The sequence below is a fragment of the Cannabis sativa genome, chromosome 9, assembly GCF_029168945.1.
Source record: "Cannabis sativa cultivar Pink pepper isolate KNU-18-1 chromosome 9, ASM2916894v1, whole genome shotgun sequence".
Lineage (NCBI taxonomy): Eukaryota > Viridiplantae > Streptophyta > Magnoliopsida > Rosales > Cannabaceae > Cannabis > Cannabis sativa.
Window position 1 is genome coordinate 18,122,082 of NC_083609.1, and position 26,853 is coordinate 18,148,934.

A 26,853-nucleotide genomic window follows, 5' to 3' on the forward strand; every position below is an offset into this window, starting at 1 on the left:
TTTTTTTGTACTGTTAAAATTTTATAAATTTATTTTTAAATTTTTACTATAATGCTCGAAAATAATGATAGTGTAAACCGCTCAAACCGCACCGCACCATACCGTATTTTTGATGGATAGATTTTGCTGTTTTAAGATTACGCGGTGCGATTGCGATTTGAGAAATTAGAAAAACCGTATATGCAATTTGATTTAAAAAAAAAAAAATAAAATTACAAACCGCACTACCTCCACCCGCAAACACAATTTCCGTTGGTATATTGCCTAGATATTAATGTCATATAGTGAATCACATTCAAGTTAGCCTTGCAGATTTTATACAGCTATATTCGTATCCCAATAAGGAATTCCATTTATTACATGATCTTCTATGTGATATTATTTAAGTTGCCTTATATGTTTACCTTTCTTGTAGTTATTACCTAATTAAATTCTTAATTCATTTAAAGTAAAAAAAAAAAGTAAAAAAAACCAGATTTTCCCTTTTTCACTCGCCCTCTCTCGAATATGGTTAACTTCAGTTTCACTAATTAAGACAAGGATTTTTTTTTTTTTTGTGATTTTCTTTTCATTGGATTTGAGTATACTATTTCTTCACATAGAAATATATGTATATATGAATGGTGGTCTATTGAAATAAAACATGTGTTAATTTGAGTTTGAGGGAACAATATATAAAAAAGATATACAAGCAATGGAGAAGTTACTATTAGCAAGAAAAAGTTGCCACAGTATTCCAAACCTCTGGTTTGTCTTTCTCACTTTATCTTTCTTTTGGTTTATATACTTTATTTTCCCTTTCTTTTTTGTTGGTTTCTCCACATTTTCGAGTTCGGGAAATCATATTTCTGGGTTCACCTTCTTCTTTTTTAACTTTGCTAAGAGTGACACTAATAATATTACAACCACTTCCCAAAATCCAAATACAAGTTTTGATACAAGCACTGAAAATTTCACTAAAACCCAAGCCAATAATTGCTCTGCCTATTCAGTATCCTTACACTCTACACAAGAAAATGTCACTAGCAGAAAGAATGAGCCAATTCACAAAATACTCAGTTCAAAAAATATGACGAAAGTAGAGACTTTACCTCCTGTTGGGGTTAACATCACCACAAATGTCACCAAATTTCATGATGATCATGATCATAATAATCAAAGGGATTCTTGCTCTGGTCGATACGTTTATGTCCATAATCTACCATCCAAATTCAATGAAGAGCTTCTCAAGAATTGTAATTCTCTCTCAGATTGGTTCGATTTCTGTCCATACTTAACCAACATGGGATTTGGTCCAAGAGTAACAGAGAAGAAAGCTAAAAGGAAAAGAGTTTTATCGAAACAAGGATGGTTCAACACAAACCAATTCTCTTTAGAAGTGATATTTCACAACAAAATGAAGCATTACAAGTGCTTGACCTATGACTCATCTTTGGCCTCGGCAATCTTTGTCCCATTCTATGCTGGACTTGATCTCGGACGCTTCCTTTGGGACTCCAACACAGCAATGAGAGATTCTTTATCTAAAAGCCTAGTCAATTGGCTTAGACAAAGGCCAGAGTGGGAGAACATGTGGGGGAGAGACCATTTCTTTGTTGGTGGGAGAGTTTCTTGGGACTTTAGAAGACAAACTGATGAAAAATCTGACTGGGGTTCTAAGCTTATGGTCTTACCAGAATCGAAGAACATGACTCTGTTAACAATCGAATCGAGCTTTTCTAACAATGATGTTGCAATACCATACCCCACTTACTTCCATCCTTCAAAGAGCAATCAAGTGTTTGATTGGCAGAAAAGAATGAGAGCGACCACAAGGCCTTATCTTTTCTCTTTTGTTGGTGCTCCAAGGCCGAATATGGATGACTCGATTCGGGGTGAGATCATCAAGCAATGCCAGTCTTCAGGGAAATTATGCAAGCTTCTAAGCTGTTATAATAAGGCTCCAACTAGTACTAATTTGTGTGATGAGCCTTTGAATGTGATGAAAGTGTTTGAAAGTTCAATTTTCTGTTTGCAGCCTTCAGGAGATTCTTACACTAGAAGATCGACTTTTGATTCGATTCTAGCAGGCTGTATTCCTGTTTTCTTCAATCCAAATTCGGCTTACAAGCAGTATTTGTTGCATTTTCCCGGGAACCAAACAAGATATTCTGTGATGATACCAGAAAGTGATGTGAAGCAGAGAAGAGTTAGCATAGCTGAAACATTGCAGAGAGTTCCACAAAGTCAAGTGTTTGCAATGAGAGAGGATGTTATAAAGTTGATACCAAGAATTATATATGCAAATCCCAAGTCAAGCTTAGAGAGATTTGAAGATGCATTTGATATTGCTGTGAAGGGTGTTCTTGAACGAGTGGAGAAAGTGAGGAAGAAATTGAAGGAAAGTAAGGATTCTAGTATTGGTTTGTCAGAGTTAGGTAGTTAATTTGATTTTTACTCGGAAGCTAGACAGAAGAAAAGATACCTCCATTCATTGATTTTCATTTGGCTGTAACTATTTTTTCTTCCTTTTTTGCCTGATATTAAATTGTGTACTTTTCTTGTTGGAGGCTGTTAGTTTTTCGGGATAAAAGTTGCTCTATCTGTGTTTTTTTTTTTGTCTAAATTTCCAAAAAATCTTTGCATTTTCTTTGGGCTACACAATGAGTTTTTTGAGTTTATCTCTCCTTCATTTGCTTATTCATTTCTAGTAAATTATTTTTAACCAAAAAAAGTACTTTTTTGTTTTGTTTTTTTTAGAAAATAGAACTTCATTTTAAGAAAGGGGCCAAAGCCCTACACGCCCAGCGGACATAAACTCACAAGGAGATGGCACAAATATCGGCTAACCACACCAATGGTGGAAGAAGCAAAAAAACTCAAGGCTCACACAGGAGCATTTAGAGAGATAAACCCCAAAATAGTCTAAGACTAACGCCACCACGAATAAAAGGTGAACAACACCAAAAAAAACTAATTAAACTAAAATACAAAAAACAAATAAACAAATACCAAAGAACAACTCCAAAGAACACTCCCAAAACGGAGAGGAGGCTGCCTGAAAGCCCATAACAAACATGCCAAAAGCAAAAGACTGCCAACTTCCTACAAGGAAAGTCCACACTAAGTCTCGGCCCCCAAAAAAAATACCTTTAAATGTTGTTAAAAAAAATTACTTTTTTATGACAAGTTTAAATTAGAAAGATATGAATATGCTGACAAGTGTGTAGAATATAGGGTATGCATGGGGACAAAGCCATAATAAGACTGGGAGGGGAGAAATTTTTAGAACTTTTGAATACTGAACAACAACTTCATAACACATAATATATATATATATATATAAAAAAAAATTGTTTAAAAAAATATATAAAAAAGTTAATAACGTCTCTCTTAAGAATATATGTAAATTTACCTTTTAAAAATATCTGATCAATCTATTTGTGAAGATACTTACAAAAAATGCACATAATAAATTTTAAAATTTTGAAAGTATTTTATACGGAAAAGTTTTTTTTTAGTGTATAAAGAAAAGAATATGTTAAAGATGATTTACTCATTATTTATACCAAACTATACAAATTTATTTACGTTTTCTTTGTTTTACAATTCTATAAAACTTTATTTACATTAATACAATTTTATTGATTTTTTAGATTCACTTTTACGTCAGTCTTTTCTGTTTTTGGCTTCCTCTGCGACTTCGGCTGTCAGTACAACTTAGTTATTTTGATGGCTTCGACGAATTAGTGTGGGTGTTGGCTCTTTCTTTGAAGGTTATCAGTTGATCGTTTTTTAGATTCGACCTTGGTTGACAACAGTATCATTGGCGTTGAGCTTAGGAGTCTTCATCAAATTTAGCTAAATTTTTACTTTTACTTATACCTAGAAGTATATAATAAGTATAAATTTTATCTTATTTTTAGTTTTTGGATAATTATTATATGAAGAATTTATTGATATACGTAGTACCAATCAATCTATTTAAGCCCTCTTCAACGGTGTAGTCCCATACCTACACAGTCTTAGAATCATCCCACTTGACCTTCCCCAGGCGGTGTGGGATTGACAGCTTACCCGTTATTTCCCCTTACGGATCACGAGACTACTAACTGTCATAGTGAGCCTTTGATTCAGTATCTCTCTTGATCTTTTCATCTGTGAGTTCTGCAAGTCGAATGGGATCAATAGCTTCTGAAATACCTTGATAAATAAGTAATGCTTTCATCTTGATTCGCCATAAACTGAAGTCATTTGTCCCAGTGAACTTGTCTACTTCAAACCTTGTTGATGACATTTTCATATTGAGTTCTTTAAATCTTGAAACAGTTCTTGAATGCTAATCCTCTTCTTCGCCGAGCTCTAATACCATTTGTGGTGAATCACAATTTACCTCATTCAACAAACACTTTCTTATCTAATGACTATGGGATGGTCCACCCCTAATCACTTAGAATAGCTAACAAACCATGGTTAACAGTTCTAGCTTTTCTTAAGATTTTGATTAGGTCATCCATGAATCTAGTAATGATTTACATTAAGTATACAACCATTGCATCATTCTGAAATTGTATTACCATTGAAGGACTTAGGCAACGACTAGTAACTAATCATCAATATGCAAATCGAAATTTCTGGGGAGGTAAGTTTGGATATAATTCAAAAATCAATTTAATGATCTTTGAACTGCATATCTACTAACTATTCTCCACCCCTATCAGTTCCCAAGATCTTGAACCACTTACCTTAATGGTTAATCACCATTGTTAGAAATCAGAAATTTTTCAAACATTTCAAATTTCTTTGCATAAGGTATAATCTAGAGTTATCGTTTTAAGAATACAACGAAAAACTCATATCCACCCCTGAATGTACATCCATCTACGAATGAGATGAACAACTTTCAGTGGATATAAGCATATTAACTCTTTGCAGAGATTGATCTTGTCAAAACTACTATGATAAAGAGACAAATGCCATAGATTAAAAATGTGTGGCTGTGTCTTTTTGATGACTTAGGTTTAGTTACATTAAAGAGTTCTTAGAATAGTGCAAGTGGATCCTGGTCACAGAATACTAAACTCATATTCCATACAGTTTGCATCCATTGATAGAAAATTGTATTAAACACTTGTGAAAGTGAAACTGTATTGTATTAAAAAAAATTATTTGGAATCTAAAACTTAAAGTCAAAGACTTAAATTTATACCAAATATACATGAGTAATTCTTTCTTGGACCACCAATACTAATTTTAACTCTAAGTCAGATTTACCCATACAAGTAGGAGATTTCTAAGATTGAGGATTTATATCATTTTGGGATAGAATTTCGGGATTATAATCATATTCGTCATTTAATTTCTTAAGAGAAAATAAAATGACATGAAATGATTTATAGACCATTCATCCAATGATATGTTATTGAGCTAATTCGAAATGAATAAGCTAAGAGGAATTAGGATAATTTCGTTTACAAATAAGAATCCAACGATGCTTTGATTAACGAGAGTCAAAGTAATCTTATTTATACAATCTTCTTGTTTCACATTGTAAAAATACTAGTCTAAGGTGTCATCAATTGATGAACAGCTAGATGTTGCATATACAATATTTATCTTTCGAGATCTAACACTATTATGTTTGTCTAATGGTGAAAATCCATTAGGGATTTATCTCATTAGAAAAACAAACTAAGTTAGACCAACAATGAAGATTCGAAATTAAACTACAATTTAATAACAGAAAATAACATGGTTCAATATAAATTCATACACAATTCAGATTTTATTAAACATATAGCAAGTAGGAATGACAAGTGAAAATACTAAAACATACAATCCTAAAAATTTCCAAGGTTTTCAACAAACTGATATCAGTGTCTCGTTTAGGCGAGAGTCAAAGCTACCATCCATTGAATAGAGTTGTCAGCTCATCTAAAATAATAAATATTCTAGTAACCTTTTATTCGATCAAGATTGGAATCCAGCGTTGTCCCGTTTAGGCGAGAGTCAAGGCTATTCTATCTTATGAGCTTCCACCATTGTTTCATATTTTGTAAGTCAAATACAGTCGCCACCATTAGGGTGATCCATACAATATAAAACACTTACAAAGCTACTTATCTTTCGAGATTAAACGGTGCTAACTTGCTAATGAACGTTCCTCCATTAGGGAGGATTACTCACTAAAACAAAAGCTATGTAAAACCAACAATGGAGATTGAATGTCCTAATAATAAAGCTCATTATTTAAAGTGTATTTTCTTCTAATATTTATTTTAAATTTATATATTTATTTAATTAAAATTTCTAATTTAGAATGAAAAATTCTAAATATAAATTTTAATTTAATATTTATAAATTTTACTTAGATGGATATGAAAATAACATGAATTATTTCCATCTTAGTAATAATTTCCAATAAATATTTAGAAAAATATTCAATTTAAGTTGTTACAAAATTAATTTAAATTAACTTACAACTCAAATTTAATTTTCTATAAATATATATTGCATTTCGAAAAATTGAAGTATTTAAGAATACAATTTTCGAAACTGCTTGTTAAAATAAAATAAAAATAAATCCTGGGAAAATTATTCTAATTTAATGTTGGCCCAAAATTAATTAATAAAATTAATTTACAACAAAAAAATATAATTTTCCTATTTAATTAAATATTAAAGAAAAATTTCAAATATTTATGTATCATGATGAAAATCAACTTAAATATTAATTTTCTATTTAATTAAATACACTAGAAAAATACTTCAAGCAAAACAGTTAATATCTATGTAGACTTTCATTGACTTATTAAATCATTTTCTAATTAAATATATTTTACTTCATTTATTTTAATTAATCATTAAATAAAAAAATCATTCATTTAAGTTGGTCCAAAATTAAAATAAATAATTTACAAATTTAATCTATTTTTCAAATAAAATTCGAAATTTCTGCATTTAAGAAATGCAATTTCAAAATTGTGGAAAAAGATTAATAAAATAAAATAAAATATATTTTGAAAATTATTCAAATTTAAGCTATATGAAATAAGATTTCAAACTTAAAATAATTTTCAATTTTAATTAAATAACATGAAAAAAATAATATTTAAGTATCATGATGAAAATCAACTTAGGTATTTAAATTTTCAATTTAATTAAATGTATTAAATTAAAGAAATAAATTATTAAGTATAGAGGAGACTTAATTATTAATTCTAGTTTAATACTAGGAAAAATATACTTTAAATTAGATTGTAACAAAATTAATTATTAAACAATTAATTTCACAATCTATGATATTTCCCTAATTAAATATTAGAAAAAATAACTAGTTCTAGAAATAACTATCTAGAATAATTTCATTTACTAAGTGTTTTTCTAAAATTAACTTTAAAATATTAAATGAAAAATTAAATTTCATATATTTTAAAAGTTAATTATGTTGCTAATTCAATTTTAATTAGGTTAGACTAATATAATTAACCTAATACAATTATTTAAATAAGGCAAATGAGCCTTCACAATTGGGGTAGTTCATGTGAGGGGGAGTTGGGTTCAGTATGTCGCACCCACTTCTATTGGCCCCCAACTCTCACACAAGGCCCAAAAGAGAGGAATTTAACCTTTAAATAAACAATTGTTATTCATTGAATAAGCCCAAATCTAATTGGGCCTAAATAAATTTATTTATGTCAAAATTTATCTTAGCAACCTAGTCCATTTACTTAGCAACACTTAAATGGGCTTCCTATATGCATCTAAGCCCAATAGCAAACATATAGGCTCACACAGGTCAAAAGATTTTGATGGGCCCTATCATGTTACTAGGTTTACACAGATGAAAAAAATTGCAAAATTTACCTGTTACAAATTATTTATAAGATCTATTGACAATTGGACTATGATTAAAATCAGATCATTGGATCTGTCAACAAGTTAATCATAGCAATTTAGATCAAATAAATAATAGGTTTGTAAAAAAAAATTTGAATACTTAATAATATAATCAAACAATACAAACAAATAACTGATCTGGAATATCTGGAAAGTAAGTTAAAATATCTCAATTTTAAATTTTAAAATAAAATTAAATTTTAAAATAAATATCTTAACTAGAATTCAAATTAAGGTTGTTAGAGAATATTTGAAAAAATTCAAAATTCAACAAACTCCTAAATTTCTTAAATTCTAACAAAAAATCAAAAATATCTAACCAATTTTTCAAATATCAAGTTTCTTCAAAATTTAAATTTATTTAAACTTTCAAATAAGATAATATAATATAATATCTTGAATTTTAAATTTAGATATTTTATTATATTCTGAGTCTTATAATTTAATAAATTTAAATATTTCATAAATAAACTAATTGAAAAATAAGATATTTTATATGGTTAGAATATTTTAAAAAAATAATAAAATAATATGTTTGAAAAATTTATGGTTTGAAACCCTAAAATATCTATTCAAACTAAACTAACCAATTTTTCAAATCTTCATGTTATTTTTGCCAAAATATAATTTTAATAAAAAAAAATGTCTAATAAGATAAAATGTTAAACCTAACATATTCCTAATCTTATAATTTTAATTAATAAAATATATTTTGAAAATAACAAATTTGAAAAAAGATATGATATGGTTAGCAAATTTTGAAATTAGTACAAGATTATTTTTAAAAGATAATATTTTAATATCAAAATAAGATCATTTAAAATTTTTTTAAAAAATATCTGATCTTATAATTAAAATAAATAAAATAATCTAAAATTTCAAAATTAACCATAAGGCTCCTTTGTGAGAAATCAAATTTTCAAAATTCAAAGCCTACTAATATCACAAACTAATTTTAATTAATTAAAAAATTAATAAAAATTACTTTATTCTCACAATTAGATTTTTAATTGAAAATTCAGATTCTACACAAAATTCTACCAAAAATTGGCTTTTGTTTCAATGAAAAATGATTTTTGAATCAAAAGTTGTGACGAAAACAAGTTTGAGGCACATGGGTATGCATTGCATGCAGCCTCATTTGACCAAGGGACGTGGGCCCGAGCTGCCCTTCAGACAAGGGTGCTGTCCCAGCGTCCGTGCGCGCGTGTGTGCATTCAAATCCTGATATTTTTGTCCAACTTCAAAAACTCATAACTAATTCATAAAAAATTCAAATTAGGTTTTGTAAAAGCCTAAATTTATTAATTTTTTGTCTACTTTCCAGAAAAAGTACTTCCAGATCGAAATCAAAAATATTTCAGTAACATATATTGCGATTTCAAAACTATCATCAAATAAGCACATAAACCACATGAAACCATCCAAATCAACACGAAATATCGTTTTAATTCATATTTTATGAAAGTAAATCATTACCATGGCTCTGACGCCAGTTGTTGGATATATTTTACAAGGATCTAGATTTACTAACAAGTATGTTTGATTAACATCCTAATATGAATTCTAAAACAATGAAATAAACACATATAAAGTTTAGGAAACCTTACATTGGGTGCAGTGGAATATAAAGACTCCTTCCGTTCAGATACATAGCCCTTGATTCCTTTCTGTAGCAGAGCATTATCAATATCTAAACTTGGATCTCTTTCTCTCCTTCCTTTGATGCTGATTCTCCTTCTGGTTGGTTGATTTTCTACAATCTTACACACTATGATTGAGATACCACTTGATGTGTGTGGGCACTCACTCATTCACTCAAGGAATTCAAAATTTTAGAGAAGAAAAGAAGAAGAAGAGGTTTCGGCTATAGAGAATAGAATAGGAGGCTCAGTTTTCATCTGACAGAGTTCAATGTGAATGAGAGCCATCACTATCTATTTATAGGTAACCACCTAGGTTTAAGTTAGAATTATTTGGCATTAAAATAATGAAAAAATAAATGATAAAAGCCTATAAGTGTGGCCGGCCATGGGCTTTGGATAATGGGCCTCACTTATGCAATTTTACTGTTTTATCATTCTTGTATCTTATTTTCTCAAAAACGCCAATTTTCCAATTCAACCATTTAAATGCCAATTCTAATTATTTAATAACTAAAAATTAAGTATTAAATAATATTGTCATTTAATATATTTATTAATTAGACATATGAAGTCTCTTAATTAATAAATAAACCTATAATCTCTTTTCTTTACAATTTCGCCCTTGCTTAGTGAAAATTCATAAACTAGACATAGTCTAACTTTAGAATTATAATTGATTAATCAAAATCAATTAATCGAGTCTTACAAGCAGTATGGTCTCAACTAGTATGGGGACCATGGGTCTATATAACCGAGCTTCCAATAAGCAGATCAAGAATTTATATCTTAAATTCACTGACTTATTAATTCTTCATTGAATCCACGCATAGAACTTAGAATTGCACTCTCAGTATATAGAACGCTCTATATGTTCCACGATATGGATACGTCATTAGTTATCCATTGTTATAATCCTAATGTGATCAATGACCCTCTAATAGATGATCTACATTGAAAAGGCACTAAGTTACCGTTACACCTTCAATGTATTTTATCCTTAAAACACTTAGCTCCGTATATATGATATTTCAGCAAAGTGAAATGAGATCTCCACCATTTATCTCTGTTTAGCCAAGCTCGAAGGATATCATCGTTTCACTTCTAAATTCCTATAGAAGTTATAGATTCCATATTTATGGTAGCGCTCCCACTCAATTATACTATCATGTTCCCAAAATGTACGTATCACCCTGACCCAAAAGTAGGCTTAACTAACAAATCAAAGAACATGTATAGTACTCTTGAGATCGAACCTAAACATATCAGGATTAAGATCATTTGATCTAGGATCAACACGTGATATTGAATTGAATAGATATTACAGGAAATTTTAATATATCTAATCAAAGTTCAATATCGGTCCCTTCCGATGTATACTCCATACATTCGATGGTGGTAAACTTTGTCAATGTCCTGGAAAGGACATAACACTTATCCAAGGTGTAAGAATACCTATCGCTGATTATCATGTCAGTCTAAATCCAGTGAACTAACAAATCAGGGAATAAACTTTCGAACATATAATTAAGATTATATTCCACTGTGTTGACAACACTATAATCATTAACAAATTGATATGTTCTGAACTTAAATAGAATTCATACATTATATACATATAATCATGAAATAAATCATGTGAACCACGCAACATTAAATGTTATTTCTGATCTTTATTAATAAGTAAATCTGATTATATTGAAATGAGTTTTATTTAGGGCATAAAACCCAACATGAAATCAATTGTTTTATCTGTTTTGTGTGTCACTAGGCATGTTTAAAATATTTGGAGGCGTTCAATTACAGTTGTTATGGTGCCAAAAATTCGGTAGAATTAGGATCAAATTTGATATATTATATGGTATTTTGTCAAGGGTCTATTAGCTCAACCACCATCCAGATGTGATGTGTCAAAAAAAAAAAGGTCCCATGCATTATCATAAAGGCAGTGGTCATCAAGCAAATCTATTATTCACGCTAGAGATCATGGCACTAATTCCCAAGTCACTTAAATGGATGGTTGAAGAATTTTTGAGAGTCAAAGATAAACGTGATATAATCCCGATTTGGGTGCCCCGTGTATTCATAGCACCTTGTACCCAGATCACATTATCTGGAGAAGATATATAGCAAGTGGCATTGTGTGACTTCGTCGGCAACTAGGGAATACTTTTTGGAATGATGTATACTCTTCTTTAATCTAATTAATATTATAAAACACTAATTTTTAACAACATCTGTGAGAGCTTAAATGATTTGAGATGAATTTTTAAGTTTTATGACCTAGAGCTTCTCGCAATGAATGGTATCAACGATTCAGAGAAGGAAGATTCTTTTGAGAATGCATCACAAGGATTGGGTCATTGGTTATCATCGATGAATAACCAACACCAAATATTTTTTATTCCTTGAAATATCTGGTAAACACTATTTAATTTTTTAGTGCTCATTGTTTTCTATATTATAACTTAAAATTATTTTTATACTATCTTACATACATCCCAATATAATATTTTTGTGCGCGTTGGAAGCCAAAAATCGTTGCGCCGAAAAAAATTATCCATTTAGACCCTATACGTGGCCACAAGTTCCCTCACAAATTACTGCAATGTTGGAAAGGTAATAATTTAATCACTCTTTATGTAATAAATCTTTTAATTAACTAAGTTATATATATATTTATGTTAATGCATTGAAATGATAATATAATTTTTAAAATAGGGATACAAGATTATGGGGCATCAAATGCGTATCTTGGGGCGTGGCCAAGAATTTCACTAGTAAATTATCCAAGACAAGCTAAAAACCAAGAATGTGGTTTATATGTTTTGAAATACATGACTGACATCGTCGCATGTGCAAACCCTAACCGTGATATACACGATCAAAAAGTTGTAAGTTTTAATTATTAATTATCGTATTTATTATATTAACAAATAATAATATACATATAAACTAATATATTTTTTTACTTCTTTTACAGTTTGGGAAAAAGAAGACATACAATCTAAAAACTGAGTTGTTACCATTACAGTGGATAAAACGATTGCTGGCGGAGATTCACGAAGACTTGGACGATTGATGCTAAAATGTATAAGAACTTTTGTTCCCTAGCTTATTTTTTTTAGGTTAACTTGTAATTAGATTTATTTACTTGTTAACACATGGACTAATTTTAAAATATTTGTGTAATATAATTGTAATTTTTTTAATTGCTTCTATGAAATTAATTTAAGTATACTAGATAATCATAAAATTAATTTGAATAATATTTAATTTAGCTTTCAAAAAATAAATATTTAATTTAAGTTAAATAATATATATTATAAATTAATAAATATATAATTTAAATAAATTAAAATTTTGAATTAATGATAAGTTTTAAACTGAAAAAATAAATTAATTATTAAGGATTTGGCGTCGGTTACTAAGCCTTTAAAGTCAATTATTTGTATATAAATGACGCCATAGTGTATATATGCTATTGGTTATTTAATAATAATAATTGACGCCATAGAGTACACTTTAGTGTTAGTTGTTTTTATCTCTATGACGTCGCTTAGATCAACATCAATAGCGAATTTCACCAAAATTGACGTTGAAAGGTCTTAAAAACCGCCTCTCAAGCCCAAATTTATAGTAGTAATAATTTCAACCAGTCATAAAATTAAATAAGTAAATAAATTAAAAATTAGGTTTAAAATTTTCGATACTTGAACATAATAATTAAATAGGATTTAAAATCAATTATAAATAAATAAAATAATAACTAGGTTGTATTGTTCAAAGTTTAATCTAAACTATTTGATTATATCAATGGTTATAAATTATTATACGTATCCATAGGTAAAATACCGAATTCCTATCATATTATAAGTGTCATTATATAATAAGTAAAAAATATTCTTTTTATATAATTTTATTTTGAATAATTAGCATTTTTCGTCTCTCTAAACTTTCAGCACTATTTAATTTTGCCCCCTAAAATATAATAGTTACATAATTATGCTCCTTTTATTAGGTTCTGTTTCTTATACCTTTAAAAATTTATATTTTTACACCGTGAACTTTGACCAATACAAAAATTTTCCCATTTTTATTTAAAAAAATTATTTTAAAAATTATAATATTCTATTTTTTCAAACAATTATAATATTCTATTAATTTTGAGAAAATAAAAAAAAATTATAATAAATTTGATAAAAAATATTAAATTAATTAAGAAATATTAATTTTACTTAAATAATCTTAAATTTTTCGTATTTTTTTTTTCAATTTTTATTTTTTTTTTTATAAACACGTATAATAAAAATTCAAACTATAATTATTGAGAATCTAATAAATAATTTAAATAAACTAAAAAAAATTAAACTTATTTATATTTATAAACTCATATCTTAATAAATAAAGAAAAATAATTAATAATTCAATAAAATATAAAATTATTTTGGAAAAAAAAGTTATAAATTGAACTAAAAAATACTATCTTTACTTAAACAAATCTACATTTTTCGAAAAAAAAAACATACTCAAGTTTTGTTACCGTACAAAATTTTATTTTTACAAAATTAAATTTTACATTTATTTTAATATCTAAATGAATTTTTTAAGATACATTTAACAACATATTTAAATTTTGAGAAACCCTAAGTCGCCTCTGTGCACGATACGGAACCCTAAGCCGCCGCTTCAGTTGTCTTCTCCGGCCGACCCTCGTCTCCGGTTCTCTATCCTTAATCAGTGGTATTATCATCATTCCCACGCCCATTCTCGACATTTGCAAGAGGGTTATTGCTCCCTCGTTCTCAGCTGCGGACGGAGCTCCGTCAAGTCCAATGACGGCGTCGCTCCCTTAGCCACGGATGGATCTCCGTTCTCGATGGAGCCTCCCTTGGCCAAGCCCTGTTTGGGTCCGAACGTGTGCTGGTCTCTTGCTGAGATGCGGGATTAGGTGCTGGTTTTGAAGATTGGTACGACTGGGTTAGTTGTTTGTGATGATTGGGCTCCCTGGGATCTTTGTGTTTACGTCGAGCTTGTTATTGATATTTTTAATTTGGGGGCCGATTCCTGATCCATTGATATTTTATAACAAGCAGTAAACTAATATAAATGATAGTTATTAGTTTGTTTTGAGTTTTGGTTTTACTGTTTATAGTTTTATTTCATTTATTATTTTTATTGTTATTAGTTTAATTCAAATTAGTATTTTATGGGGTTATAATTAATAGTTTTATGTGTTGAAACTAATTAGGTTTTCCCATTAGTCTTGTCTTTTGACATGATTCTATAGTTTCTCTCATTGGTTTTGGTTTATTGGTTTCTGGCGTTAGTTACTGGTTCTTGGTTCTGTGTTCGTTCGAGTGTCCATGGTGTCGAGTAGTTATCAGCGAATGGAGGCAGCAGAGAAAATGGCAGGGATTTTTATGCCGAAATGGCAGGTGCAACCTAAAATAGATGAATTTGTTGGCAAAAAAGAAGCTTTAAGCTGGATTGATTGTCATTTGTGGGGACAATTGATTTTGGAAACTGATAGCCAAATTACTTTGTCATCCTCTTTTGGTCTATTAGTTTATGATGTTCGTACTCTTCTCTTACCTTGAAATAATGTTGAGTTGTGTTTTGTCAAACGATCTGCAAACAAGCTGGCTCATGTTTTAGCCAGGGATTCTTGTTTCTCTCCAGGTCGTGTGCTTCAATTGGAGAATCGTTCCAACGAAGTGCGTTATATTGTTATTAACGATTGCTAGTTAATAAAGTTGCTAAGTTTATTCAAAAAGAATGAATTTTTTAATATTTTTATTGTTATTAACGATTGCTAGTTAATAAAGTTGTTAAGTTTATTAAAAAAAAATGAATTTTTTAATAAAAAAAATAAATTATTTTTTAAATCACTTAAATAGTTTTAAAATTTTAATTTATTGTTTAATTTTCATAATCATTCAAAGTGATTTTTTCTAAAGATCTAAATTATTTTTTTTAAGATTTAAAAAAATATATATATATTGAATCTTTTTCATTTTTATTTTGAGGAGTACAATTTTGTAGTTGTCAAAATTTAGGGTGCTAAGTTATTAATTTACAAAGACACGTCGGCATTTAAACAGAATGGTGAGATGAAATCTAAGAGTGATTAAATTTATGTAAATGTAAGAGTTCAAAAAAATTGTTTTATTTTAATATTAGGAGTGAAAACGTCTTTTTTGTATTTGCTTATTTTTATTAAACTCTTAAAGGTTACAAAACGTGATTCAAATATTTGAAAGTTAGTTAGGGTAGCTTTTACCGACTTTTGTAAACAAGTAGTACAACTTTACTGAAATGGATTATTGCTTAGGTTTCATGCTTAACGTAACCTCAAGCTATATGACGACACATATATACAGTACAGAGCCACTTGTATCTACTCAACGTGACTCCAAAGCTTAATCTCTCTCTCTCTAATTATTCTATTAAACACACCAAACTGCTCTCACCTTCACCTCAATCACACAAATCTTTTCATTATGAATAATACCATCAATACCAACTCCCATTCATCTTCCTCTTCCCTTCACCAGATTCGCATACAAAAGCCCCCAATTTCAACAACCAACTCAATCGCCATTGATGAATCACTTCAAACTTCCATTCAAAATCTTCTCAAGAATTGGCGAAGGAGGCAACAATGGAAGAAGCTCTTCTTCATCACCCAATCCAACCAGCTAAACCCGGCCCCATGGCGAAAGAAGCTGACCGATTTCCTCGAATCCAAAAAGATTAGATATATCTCCATTTTTCTTATCCTCGTCGACTTAATTCTCACCACTCTCGAGCTCTCCTCGTCTCTGATTTCTTGCGATGAAAACAAGCACAATAATAAAAATGTTAATAACCACAATCACTCAGAGGCTGAACGATTGGGACCAACGAAGTGGTACCACTGGGTTGGGATTGCGATCCTCGGCCTACTATTCTCGAAGACAGTGGCTATGGCCGTCGGGCTCCGCAGCGCGATTTTAAGGCGTCCCGGGTATGTGGTGGACGGCGTCGTTTTAGCAGTGGCGCTTGTTTTGGAGATTTTTCTTGAGGGGAAAGGAGGAGGGTTTCTGGTTGTGGTGAGCTTGTGGCGCGTGGTGAGAGTGGTGGAGAGCGCGTTTGAGTTGAGTGATGACGCCATTGAAGCGCAGATCAAAAGCATCGTTGCCCAGTTTGAGTCGTTGAGAGAAGAGAACGTGAGACTTTTGGAGGTGAATGAGGAAAAGGATAAGATGATTGAGAAGCTTGTTGAAGATTTGGAACGGTGTCGAAAACCGCTAGAGATGGATCATATATCAGCTAATACTTTTATTGATAACTGAATTCATAGAAATCAAATGTTCAGATGATTTGGTACATAAGATAAGACAAATTATAAGTATATAAGAAAAAATAAAATGAAAAAAAAACAGAAACTTGATCGAGTGTTGCGGTGTGAAATCAAATACATGTTATATGTACATGTAATTTTTCTTTGAAAAGCTACACACAATTTATAACCATAAGTTAAGTACAATGATTTATTTTCTATAAAATAAAAAAAAAGAATCACCAGTATCTAGATGAGAACAAATACGTTCATACGACTTTTGATTAAAATGTTAATATTTAAAAAAAAAAAAAAAAAAAAAAATCATTTTCACACTTTTAAATAGTTTTTTTTTTTTTTTTTTTTTTTTTTTTTTGCATTTTTACGGAATTCTACATAGAAATACATATTGCAATTAGTGCTGCAACCTAAATTGCAACAAAAAATCGTATAGAAACCCCTATTGCAACTAGTGCTACAACCCCTTTAAAAACCCAAACCGTAAATTTAAAAAAAAAAAAGCTTAAAAAAATAGTATATGTGATAATTTCTAAAAAAAAAAAAATTATACGTGTTATAGTATTTATATAATAATATAATGCAGATTTTTTTTATTAACAATATTTATTATAATATAGATTAAAAATAAGATTTAACAAAATAAATAAATGTGTGCATTTTCTAAAAAAAAAAAAAAAAAAAAAGGTGTCTACTTTTGTCGATGTTTGCAAGAATAGAATTTTAGGAAAAAAGAGAAATTGAATTTAGGTCATTCTCAACTGAGATGAGTAATTGGTATTTATAGAATGAGTTTTACATACAGTACATACAAAATTAGGAACAACTAACCAAGTTGACATAACAACTCTTACACAAAATTAGTTAAAATAGAAAACTAACGAGCCTAACTAACACTAAGGCAAGGCAAAGTAGGTCCTAACACCCCCCTCAAGTTATACTGGGGCTTGTCAGTGTTAACTTGGATCGAAAATGCTTGAACTATGCTATGGGAAGAGGTTTCATTAGAACATCTATTATCTGGTTTTTTTATTGAGACATGCCTAATATCAAGTTGCTCTGAAATAACACGATCTCTAATGAAATGAAGATCGTCTTCAATATGCTTGGTCGTCGTGGCATGAAAAACTGGATTTGAGGCAAGAGTACATGTGGCTCCGAGATTGTCACACCAAAGAATTGGAGAAGAGGAGCAGGGTAAACCCAATTCTGTGAACAAGGATTGTAACCAGATCAACTTGTTATAACTAAGGCAATGGCACGGTATTCAGACTCTGTGCTTGAGCGAGCTACTACTGTTTGTTTGTGTGAACACCAATGGATGAGATTGTTACCAAGGAAGACTCAATAGCCAGAAGTGGACTTCATGTCATAAACAGAACTTGCCCAACCTGCATCAAAGTAGGCAACTAACTGAAAGCTTGGTGAAGGCTGGAAGTGAAGACCGAGGTCACAAGTACCAGCTAAATATCAAAATTCTTTTGCAAGCTAACCAATGTTCAGAAGTCAGAGCTTTTAGGAACTGAGAAAGCTTGTTAACAGCAAAAGAAATGTCAAGTCTAGACATAGTGAGATATTGTAATACACCAATCACACTCCTATAGAAAGTAGGGTCAGATAGAGGTGTCCCACTTGATAAAGAGAGCTTATTTCCATGAATTATGGGAGTGGGAGTAGGAGTAGGAGTAGCTTCTGTCATATTGGTAGAATTGAGCACATCCATTCAAGGCAAACTGTTTGTTGAGATTAGTAATGAGTTTGTAAATTTGGGCAATATCTTCTCCTATTATTAGAATGTCATCGACATAAACTAGGAGAAGTAACAGCTTGTTTTTTTTCTTGGTGAAAAAGAGAGATGTATCAACTTTTCAGTTGTTAAATCCTCATCTAACATGATATGCTTTTAGCTTATTGAACCATGCCTAAGGGACCTGTTTAAGGCCATAGATTATTGAGCTTGCAAACATGGTTTGGAAATTCAGTGCTTTTAAAGCCCGAAGGTTGAGTCATATATACACATTCTTGAAGCTCCCCATTCAAGAATGTATTATTTATATCAATTTGTTGTATTGGCCAACTGTTACTGGTAGCAAGAGAGAAAATTACTCGAATTGTTGATGGCTTTACCACAGGACTGTAAGTTTCAAAATAGTCTAAGTCAGGTGTTTGTTGAAAGCCTCTTGCAACAAGTCGAGATTTTTATCTATCAACTGAACCATCAGAGTTATATTTGATGCGATGCACCTATTTCTTTGTTACCACACTCATTTATGGGAAATATGTTGGGTTTTATGCCCTAAATAAAACTCATTTCATACAATCAGATTTACTTATTAATAATGATCAGAAATAACATTTTATGTTGCATGGTTCACATGATTTATTTCATGATTATATGAATATAATGTATGAATTCTTTTTAAGTCCAGAACATATGTATTTGTTAAGATTATAGTGTTGTCAGCACAGTGGAATATAATCTTAATTATATGTTCAAAAGTTTATTCCCTGATTTGTCAGAACACTGGATTTAGACTGACATGGTATAATCAGCGATAGGTATTCTTACACCTTGGAAAAGTGTTATGTCCTTTCCAGGACATTGGCAAAGTTTACCAGTATCGGATGTATAGAGTATACATCGGAAGGGACCGATATTGAACTTTGATTAGATATATTAAAATTTACCGTAATATCTATTCAATTCAATATCACATGTTGATCCTAGATCAAATGATCTTAATCCTGATATGGTTAGGTTCAATCTCAAGAGTGTTACTCGTGTTCTTTGATTTGTTAGTTAAGCCTACTTTTGGGTCAGGGTGATACGTACATTTTGGGAACACGGTAGTACAATTGAGTGGGAGCACTAGCATAAATATGGAATCTATAGATTCTATCTGGCAAATAGAAAGTAAAGGATGATTTCCTTCGAGCTTAACCAAACGAAAATAAATGGTGGAGATCTCATTTCACTTAGCTAAAATATCATTTATACAGGGTTAAGTGTTTTAAGGATAAAATACATTGAAGGTGTAGCGGTAACAGTAGTGCCTTTTCAATGTAGATCATCTATGTAGAGGATCATTGATCACATTAGGGTTATAACAATGGATAACTAATGACGTGTCTATATCATGGAACATATAGAGGGTTCTATATGTCTGAGAGTGCAATTCCAAGTTCTAAGTGTGGATTCAATGAGGAATTAATAAGTTAGGGAATTTACTTGGTAAATTCGGTTCGACTTATTGGAAGCTCGGTTATATAGACCCATGGTCCCCATACTAGTTGAGACCATACTGCTTGTAAGACTCAGTTAATTGATTTTAATTAATCAATTATAATTTTAAAAGTTAGACTATGTCTACTTTATGAATTCTCACTAAGTAAGGATGAAATCGTAAATAAAAGGCTTTCCAGGTTTAATTATTAATTGAGAGACTTCGCATGTCTAATTAATAATTATTTTAAATGACAATATTATTTAATAATCTATTTTAGTTATTAAATAATTAGTTTTGGCATTTAAATGGTTAGAATTGGAAAAATGGCATTTTTGGAGAAATAGAAATAAAATTAAGGAAACTGCAAATCCAAGTGAGGCCCATAACACACCATGGCCGGCCACCTCTTTGCTTGTTTCTCAATTATTATTTTCAATTTTAATTGCCATGTAATTGCTAATCAAAGCCTAGCAATAATATAAAAGTGGTGGATCACACTAAATAAGGCAGTTAATCAATTACACAGTAAAAGAGGAAACTGTTTATTTGGAAAGTTGTGCTCTCCCTTTTCCCTATATATAGCAGCCCTTGTTCTCTTCTCTTGTATGCTTGATCAGAACTCACAAAAATAAGAGAGAAAAAGAGAGAAAATTTCGAAATCCTTGTGAGAGAGTAGTGCCCACACACATCAAGTGGTACCTCAATCATAGTATGTAAGACTATGGAAATTCTGCATCAAAGAAGGAGAAAAGAAGATCCAGATTCAGATCTCGATTATGCTCTGCTACAGAAAGGAATCAAGGGCTAGATATCTGAATAAAAAGAGTCATATTATTCCGCTGCACCCACTGTAAGGTTTTCTTAACTTTATATGTGTTTAATTTCATTGTTTTAGAATTCATATTAGGTTGTTAATCAAACATACTTGTTAGTAAATCCAGATCCTGGTAAAATAATTTCCAGCAACTGGCACCAGAGCCATGGTAATGATTTACTTTCATGTAATATGAATTAAAACGATGATTTATATGTTTTTGTGTTGATTTGGATGGTTTCATGTTGGTTTATGTGTTAGTTGATGAATGTTGATGTTGTACAGTACCTTTTGCCATGAAAAATATTTTTTCGATTTTTGAAATTATTTTATTTGAATTTCTTGTGAAAAATTAAGCAATTTTGTTTTTTACGGAACTTGATTTCGATAAAAATTGAAAAAGTTATGAATTTTGGAAAATTGGGATTTCGGGTATGCATGGGTGCTCAATCGCGCGCGCGTGACACGCCCGTGTCACCCTGCATCTCGCCCAGATGCACCCTGCAGCTGACCGAGTTTTCTCGGTCAGGCACCCTGCAGGCGCCGAGCTTCCTCGGCGTGAGCCCTGTGTCCGCGCGCGTGACAGGCTGCTAGCAGCCTCTCCTGGGCTGCAGATGCAGCCTACTGGGCTGCTAACCCAAAATTGCGATTTTTTGGGTTTTTTTTTCCCAAAAATCCAATTTTTTCATGGGATTGTTTCCCAAAATTCATTTTTCCTTTTTTAAATATTTTTAAATTGAAATATTTCCAATTTTTAAAATATTTTCAATTTGGAATTTTTCGAATTTTAAATATTTCTATTTTGGAATGTTTCCAATTTTAAATATTTCCTATTATTGTTAACTTCTTTACTATTTATTTGTTATTTAATTATAAGATTAGATATTTTGATATTTAATATATTTTAACTTTAAAGATAACTTTGTCTTTTTATTTAAAATATTATATTAAAATTATCTTATATGACAAATTAAATAATTAATAAATTTGAAATTAACATAGATATTTTTATAGATATACTTACCATAATGTTTTTCAAATTCAAAATTTTGTTATTTTGTTAAATATTTAATTATTTATAAATTATAAGTTTAAAAATGATATTTTTATATCATTTTTTCTTATTAGAAATTTATAAATCATATCTTAAATATTTAAATAACATAGATATTTTTGTAGAGATTTGAATATTGCTTAATTTGAGATATTTTGACATATAATTATGGTAATTATTATTCATTTATTATTTTATTCCTAAAATAGTAATTATCTAACCAAATCTATTTTAAAATTGGTTTATTTTATTACTTTAATTTTATTAAATTATAAGATCTGAGAGTGATATTGAAGATTCTTTCTTTCCAAATCATTGATCTTATTTGATATTTAATTCAAATAAACCTAGATATTTTAAAATTAGTTTCCGTTATTTGGTTAGTTTAAGAATAATAATTTAATTATATTAATATCTTATTTTCACATCTGTTACATGGACAATGTTTGTTTATTAATATTGTTTATTCAAAAATTTTTTAACAAACCTATTATTTATCTGATCTAAATTGCTATGATTAACTTGTTGACAGATCCAATGATCTGATTTTAATCATAGTCCAATTGTCAATAGATCTTATAAATAATTTGTAACAGATAAATTTTGTACTTCTTTCATCTGTGTAAACCTAGTAACATGATAGGGTCCATCCAAATCATTTGACCTGTGTGAGCCTATATGTTTGCTATTGGGCTTAGATGCATATAGGAAGCCCATTTAAGTTTTTACTAAGTAAATGGACTAGGTTGCTAAAATAAATTTTGACATAAGTAAATTTATTTAGGTCCAATTAGATTTGGGCTTATTCAATGAATAACAATTATTTATTTAAAGGTTAAATTCCTCTCTTTTGGGCCTTGTATGAGAGTTGGGGGCCAATAGAAGTGGGTACGACATACTGAACCCAGCTCCCCGTCACATGAACTACCCCAATTGTGAAGGCCTATTTGCCTTATTTAAATAATTGTATAAGGTTAATTATATTAGTCTAACCTAATTAAAATTGAATTAGCAACATAATTAACTTTTAAAATATATGAAATTTATTTTTCATTTTAATATTTTAAAGTTAATTTTAGAAAAACACTTAGTTAATGATATATTCTAGATAGTTATTTCTAGTACTAATTATTATTTCTAATATTAAATAGAAAAATATCATTGATTGTGAAATTAATTGTCTCATAATTAATTTTGGTACAATCTAAGTTTAGAATATTTTCCTAGTATTAAACTAGAATTAATAATTCAGTTTCCTCTATACTTAATTATTTATTTCTTGAATTTAATACATTTAATTAAATTGAAAATTCAATATCTAAGTTGATTTTCATCATGATACTTAAATATTGTTATTTTCATGTTATTTAATTAAAGTTGAAAATTATCTTAAGTTTGAAATCTTATTTCAGAATAACTTAAAGCTGAATAATTTTCAAAATATATTTTATTTTATTTTATTAAAGTTGAAAATTTATTTTGGACCAACTTAAATCAATGACTTTTTCATTTAATGATTAATTAAAATAAATGAACTAAAATATATTATAATTAGAAATTGAATTAATTAGTCAATGAAAGTCTAGATAGATATTTTCTGTTTTGCTTGAAGTATTTTTCTAGTGTATTTAATTAAATAGAAAATTAATATTTAAGTTGATTTTTTTTAATCATGATACTTAATTATTTGAAATATTTCTTAGATATTTAATTAAATAGGAAAATTATATTTTTGTTGAAAATTAATTTTTATTAATTTTGGGCCAACATAAAATTAGAGTAATTTTCCAGGATTTATTTTATTTTATTTTAAAGCATTTTCGAAAGTAGTATTCTTATACACTTCATTTTTCGAAATGCAATATATATATTTATAGAAAATTAAATTTGAGTTGTAAATTAATTTAAATTAATTTTGAAGCAACTTAAATTGAATAATTTTCTAAATATTTATGGAAATTATTACTAAGATGAGAATAATTCATGTTATTTTTATATCCATCTAAGTATAATTTATGAATATTACATTAAAATTTAAATTTAGAATATTTTATTCTAAATTGGAAATTTTAATTAAATAAATATATATTTAAAATAAATTGATTAAAATAAATATTAGAAGAAAATACAACCTTCATTAAATAATGAGCTTTATTATCATAAGGATATTCGATCTCCATTGTTGGTTTTACATAGCTATTGTTTTAGTGAGTAATCCTCTCTAATGGAGGAACGTTCATTAGCAAGTTAGCACCGTTTAATCTCGAAAGATAAGTAATCTTGTAAGTTTTTTATATAGTTTTGATCACCTTAATGGTGGCGATGTTGGGTTTTATGCCCTAAATAAAACTCATTTCAATATAATCAGATTTGCTTATTAATATAGATCTGAAATAACATTTAATGTTGCATGGTTCACATGGTTTATTTCATGATTATATGTACATAATGTATAAATTCATCTGAAACCCTTTTCACATACTTGATCCTGTTTATTGTGTTGTCAACACATTGGAAAGTAAACATGACTATGTGAATAAAGTTTCCTAGATTTATCAGACACAGGGTTTTACTGATATGATAACTACAACAAGAGTTTACTTGCATTTGGAGAAATGCTATGTTCTTTTGAGAGCATTGGTTAAAGTAAAGCTCAGGTTGGATGCATGGAGTATGCATCGGAAGGGACCGATATTGAACTTTGACTTAGATTTATTAAACTTACTGTAATATCTATTCAAGTCAATATCGCCTAGTTGATCCTAGATCAAATGATCTTAATCCTGTTATGATTAGGCTAGATCTAGAGAGGCTATTCGTGTTCTTTGATTTGTTAGTTAAGCCTACTTTTAGGTCAGGGTGATACGTACATTTTGGGAACACGGTAGTGCAATTGAGTGGGAGCGCTAACATAAACATGGAATCTATAGCTTCTATATGGCGAATAGTAAGTAAAGGATGATCTCCTTCGAACTTGACCAAACGGAAAATAAATGGTGGAGATCTCATTTCACATAAGTTGAAATATCATTTATACGGGGTTAAGTGCTTTAAGGATTAAATACATTGTAGGGTGTAACGGTAATCTAATCCCTTTACAGTGTAGATCATTCATATAGAGGATCATAGATCAAATTAGAATTATAACAATGGATAAGTAATGATGTGTCTATATGGTGGAACATATAGAGCATTCTATATACTGAGAGTACAATTCTAAGTTCTATGCGTGGATTCAACGAAGAATTAATAAGTTAGTGAATTTTAGTAATAAATTCTTGACCTACTTATTGGAAGCTCGGTTATATCGACCCATGGTCCCCCCACTAGTTGAGATAATATTGCTTGTAAGACTCATATAATTGGTTTTGATTAATCAATTATAATTCTCAAATTAGGCTATGTCTATTTTTGAAATTTTCACTAAGTAAGGGCGAAATTGTAAAGAAAGAGTTTATAGGGGCATATTTGTTAATTATGATACTTTGTATGGTTCAATTAATAAATATGATAAATGAAAATATTATTTAATAATTATGTATAGTTATTAAATAGTTAGAGTTGGCATTTAAATCGTTGAATTTGAAAATTGGTATTTTTTTGAGAAAATCAGATGCAGAAAAGATAAAACTGCAAAATTGCAAAAAGTGAGGCCCAAATCCACTTGGTAGGACCGGCCACTTTTGTAGGGAATTTAAACTGATATTTTCATTATTTCAATGCCAAATAATTCAAACCTAACCCCAGTGGAATGTTATAAATAGATAGTGAAGGCTTCAGGAAAATTACACTTAAATTTTCTACTTTTTCCTTCAGAGAAAAACCTGAGCCTTTGTCTCTCCCTATCTTTAGCCGCCACTTCTTCTTTCTCTTCCTCATTGAGATTTCAAAATCCTTAGTGTGAGAGTAGTGCCCACACACAGCAAGTGATACCTCAATCATAGTGAGGAAGATCGTGAAGAAAGACTTTCAGCAAGAAGGAGTTTCAGCACTAAAGATTCAGAGAAAGAGATCCAGGTTCAGATATTGATAATGCTCTGCTAAAGAAAGGAATGAAGGGCTAGATATCTGAACGGAAGGAGTCATATTATTCCGCTGCACCCAATGTAAGGTTTATTAAACTTTATGTGTTTATTTTATCGTTTTAGAAAGTTCATATTTAGGATGTTAATCAACATACTTGTGAGTAGATCTAAGATCCTGGTAAAATAATTTCCAACAACTGGCCTCAGAGCCATGGTAATTGATTTGCTAGCAAGAAATTTGGACTTTAAAACAATTGTTTGATGTTTTGGATGGTATCATGTTGTATTGAGTGTTATTTGATGATTGATTGATGTTTGTGAATTTTCGTGACAGATAATTGAATATCTGTTTCTGGAATTATTTTTATTGGATAGTATGGAAAAAATTAAGCAATTTCCCTTTTTACAGAACTCAATTTCGATTTAATTTGAATTAGTTATGATTTTTTGAAGTTTCAAAAATATCGGGGGGTGTTGCTGCACCACGCGCGCGCGCAGAAATCATGCAGCCTCCCCCTGCGCCGAGGTTTCACGCCCAAACACCCCCCATGCGCGCCCATGGGAAGTATGCAATGCATACTGTTCGTACAGCTCGTATTTTTTCATTTTTCTTTGATTTTTCATGTTTTTTCATGGATTTAACTTCCAATCTTTTGTGTAGTTCTGTATTTATACATTTACTATTTCTAATTCAATTCTAATTATCATAATTAAATTAATTAATATTTTTAAAATTTAATTCATGATATTAGTGTAATTTGAATTTGAAAATAGTAAATATCTATCTTTTTTGCTTAATTATCTATCTTATCTTTAAATTTGATTATATCTTATCTTATTTTTAAATTTAAGGTCAGATATTAAATTTTT

At 29.6% G+C, this 26,853-nt stretch overlaps 2 protein-coding genes across 2 annotated transcripts; both read left to right on the top strand.

Moving 5' to 3' along the window:
- Positions 1-223: 223 nt before the first annotated feature.
- Positions 224-2,678, top strand: LOC115723604 (probable xyloglucan galactosyltransferase GT12). The gene has a single exon (XM_030653088.2). It carries the CDS (start codon positions 695-697, stop codon positions 2,423-2,425), a length of 1,731 nt encoding a protein of 576 aa, XP_030508948.2. The 5' UTR covers positions 224-694; the 3' UTR covers positions 2,426-2,678.
- A 13,251-nt stretch (positions 2,679-15,929) lies between these two features.
- On the top strand, positions 15,930-17,178 carry LOC115722087 (uncharacterized). The gene has a single exon (XM_030651208.2). It carries the CDS (start codon positions 16,025-16,027, stop codon positions 16,856-16,858), a length of 834 nt encoding a protein of 277 aa, XP_030507068.2. The 5' UTR covers positions 15,930-16,024; the 3' UTR covers positions 16,859-17,178.
- The last annotated feature ends 9,675 nt before the right edge of the window (positions 17,179-26,853 follow it).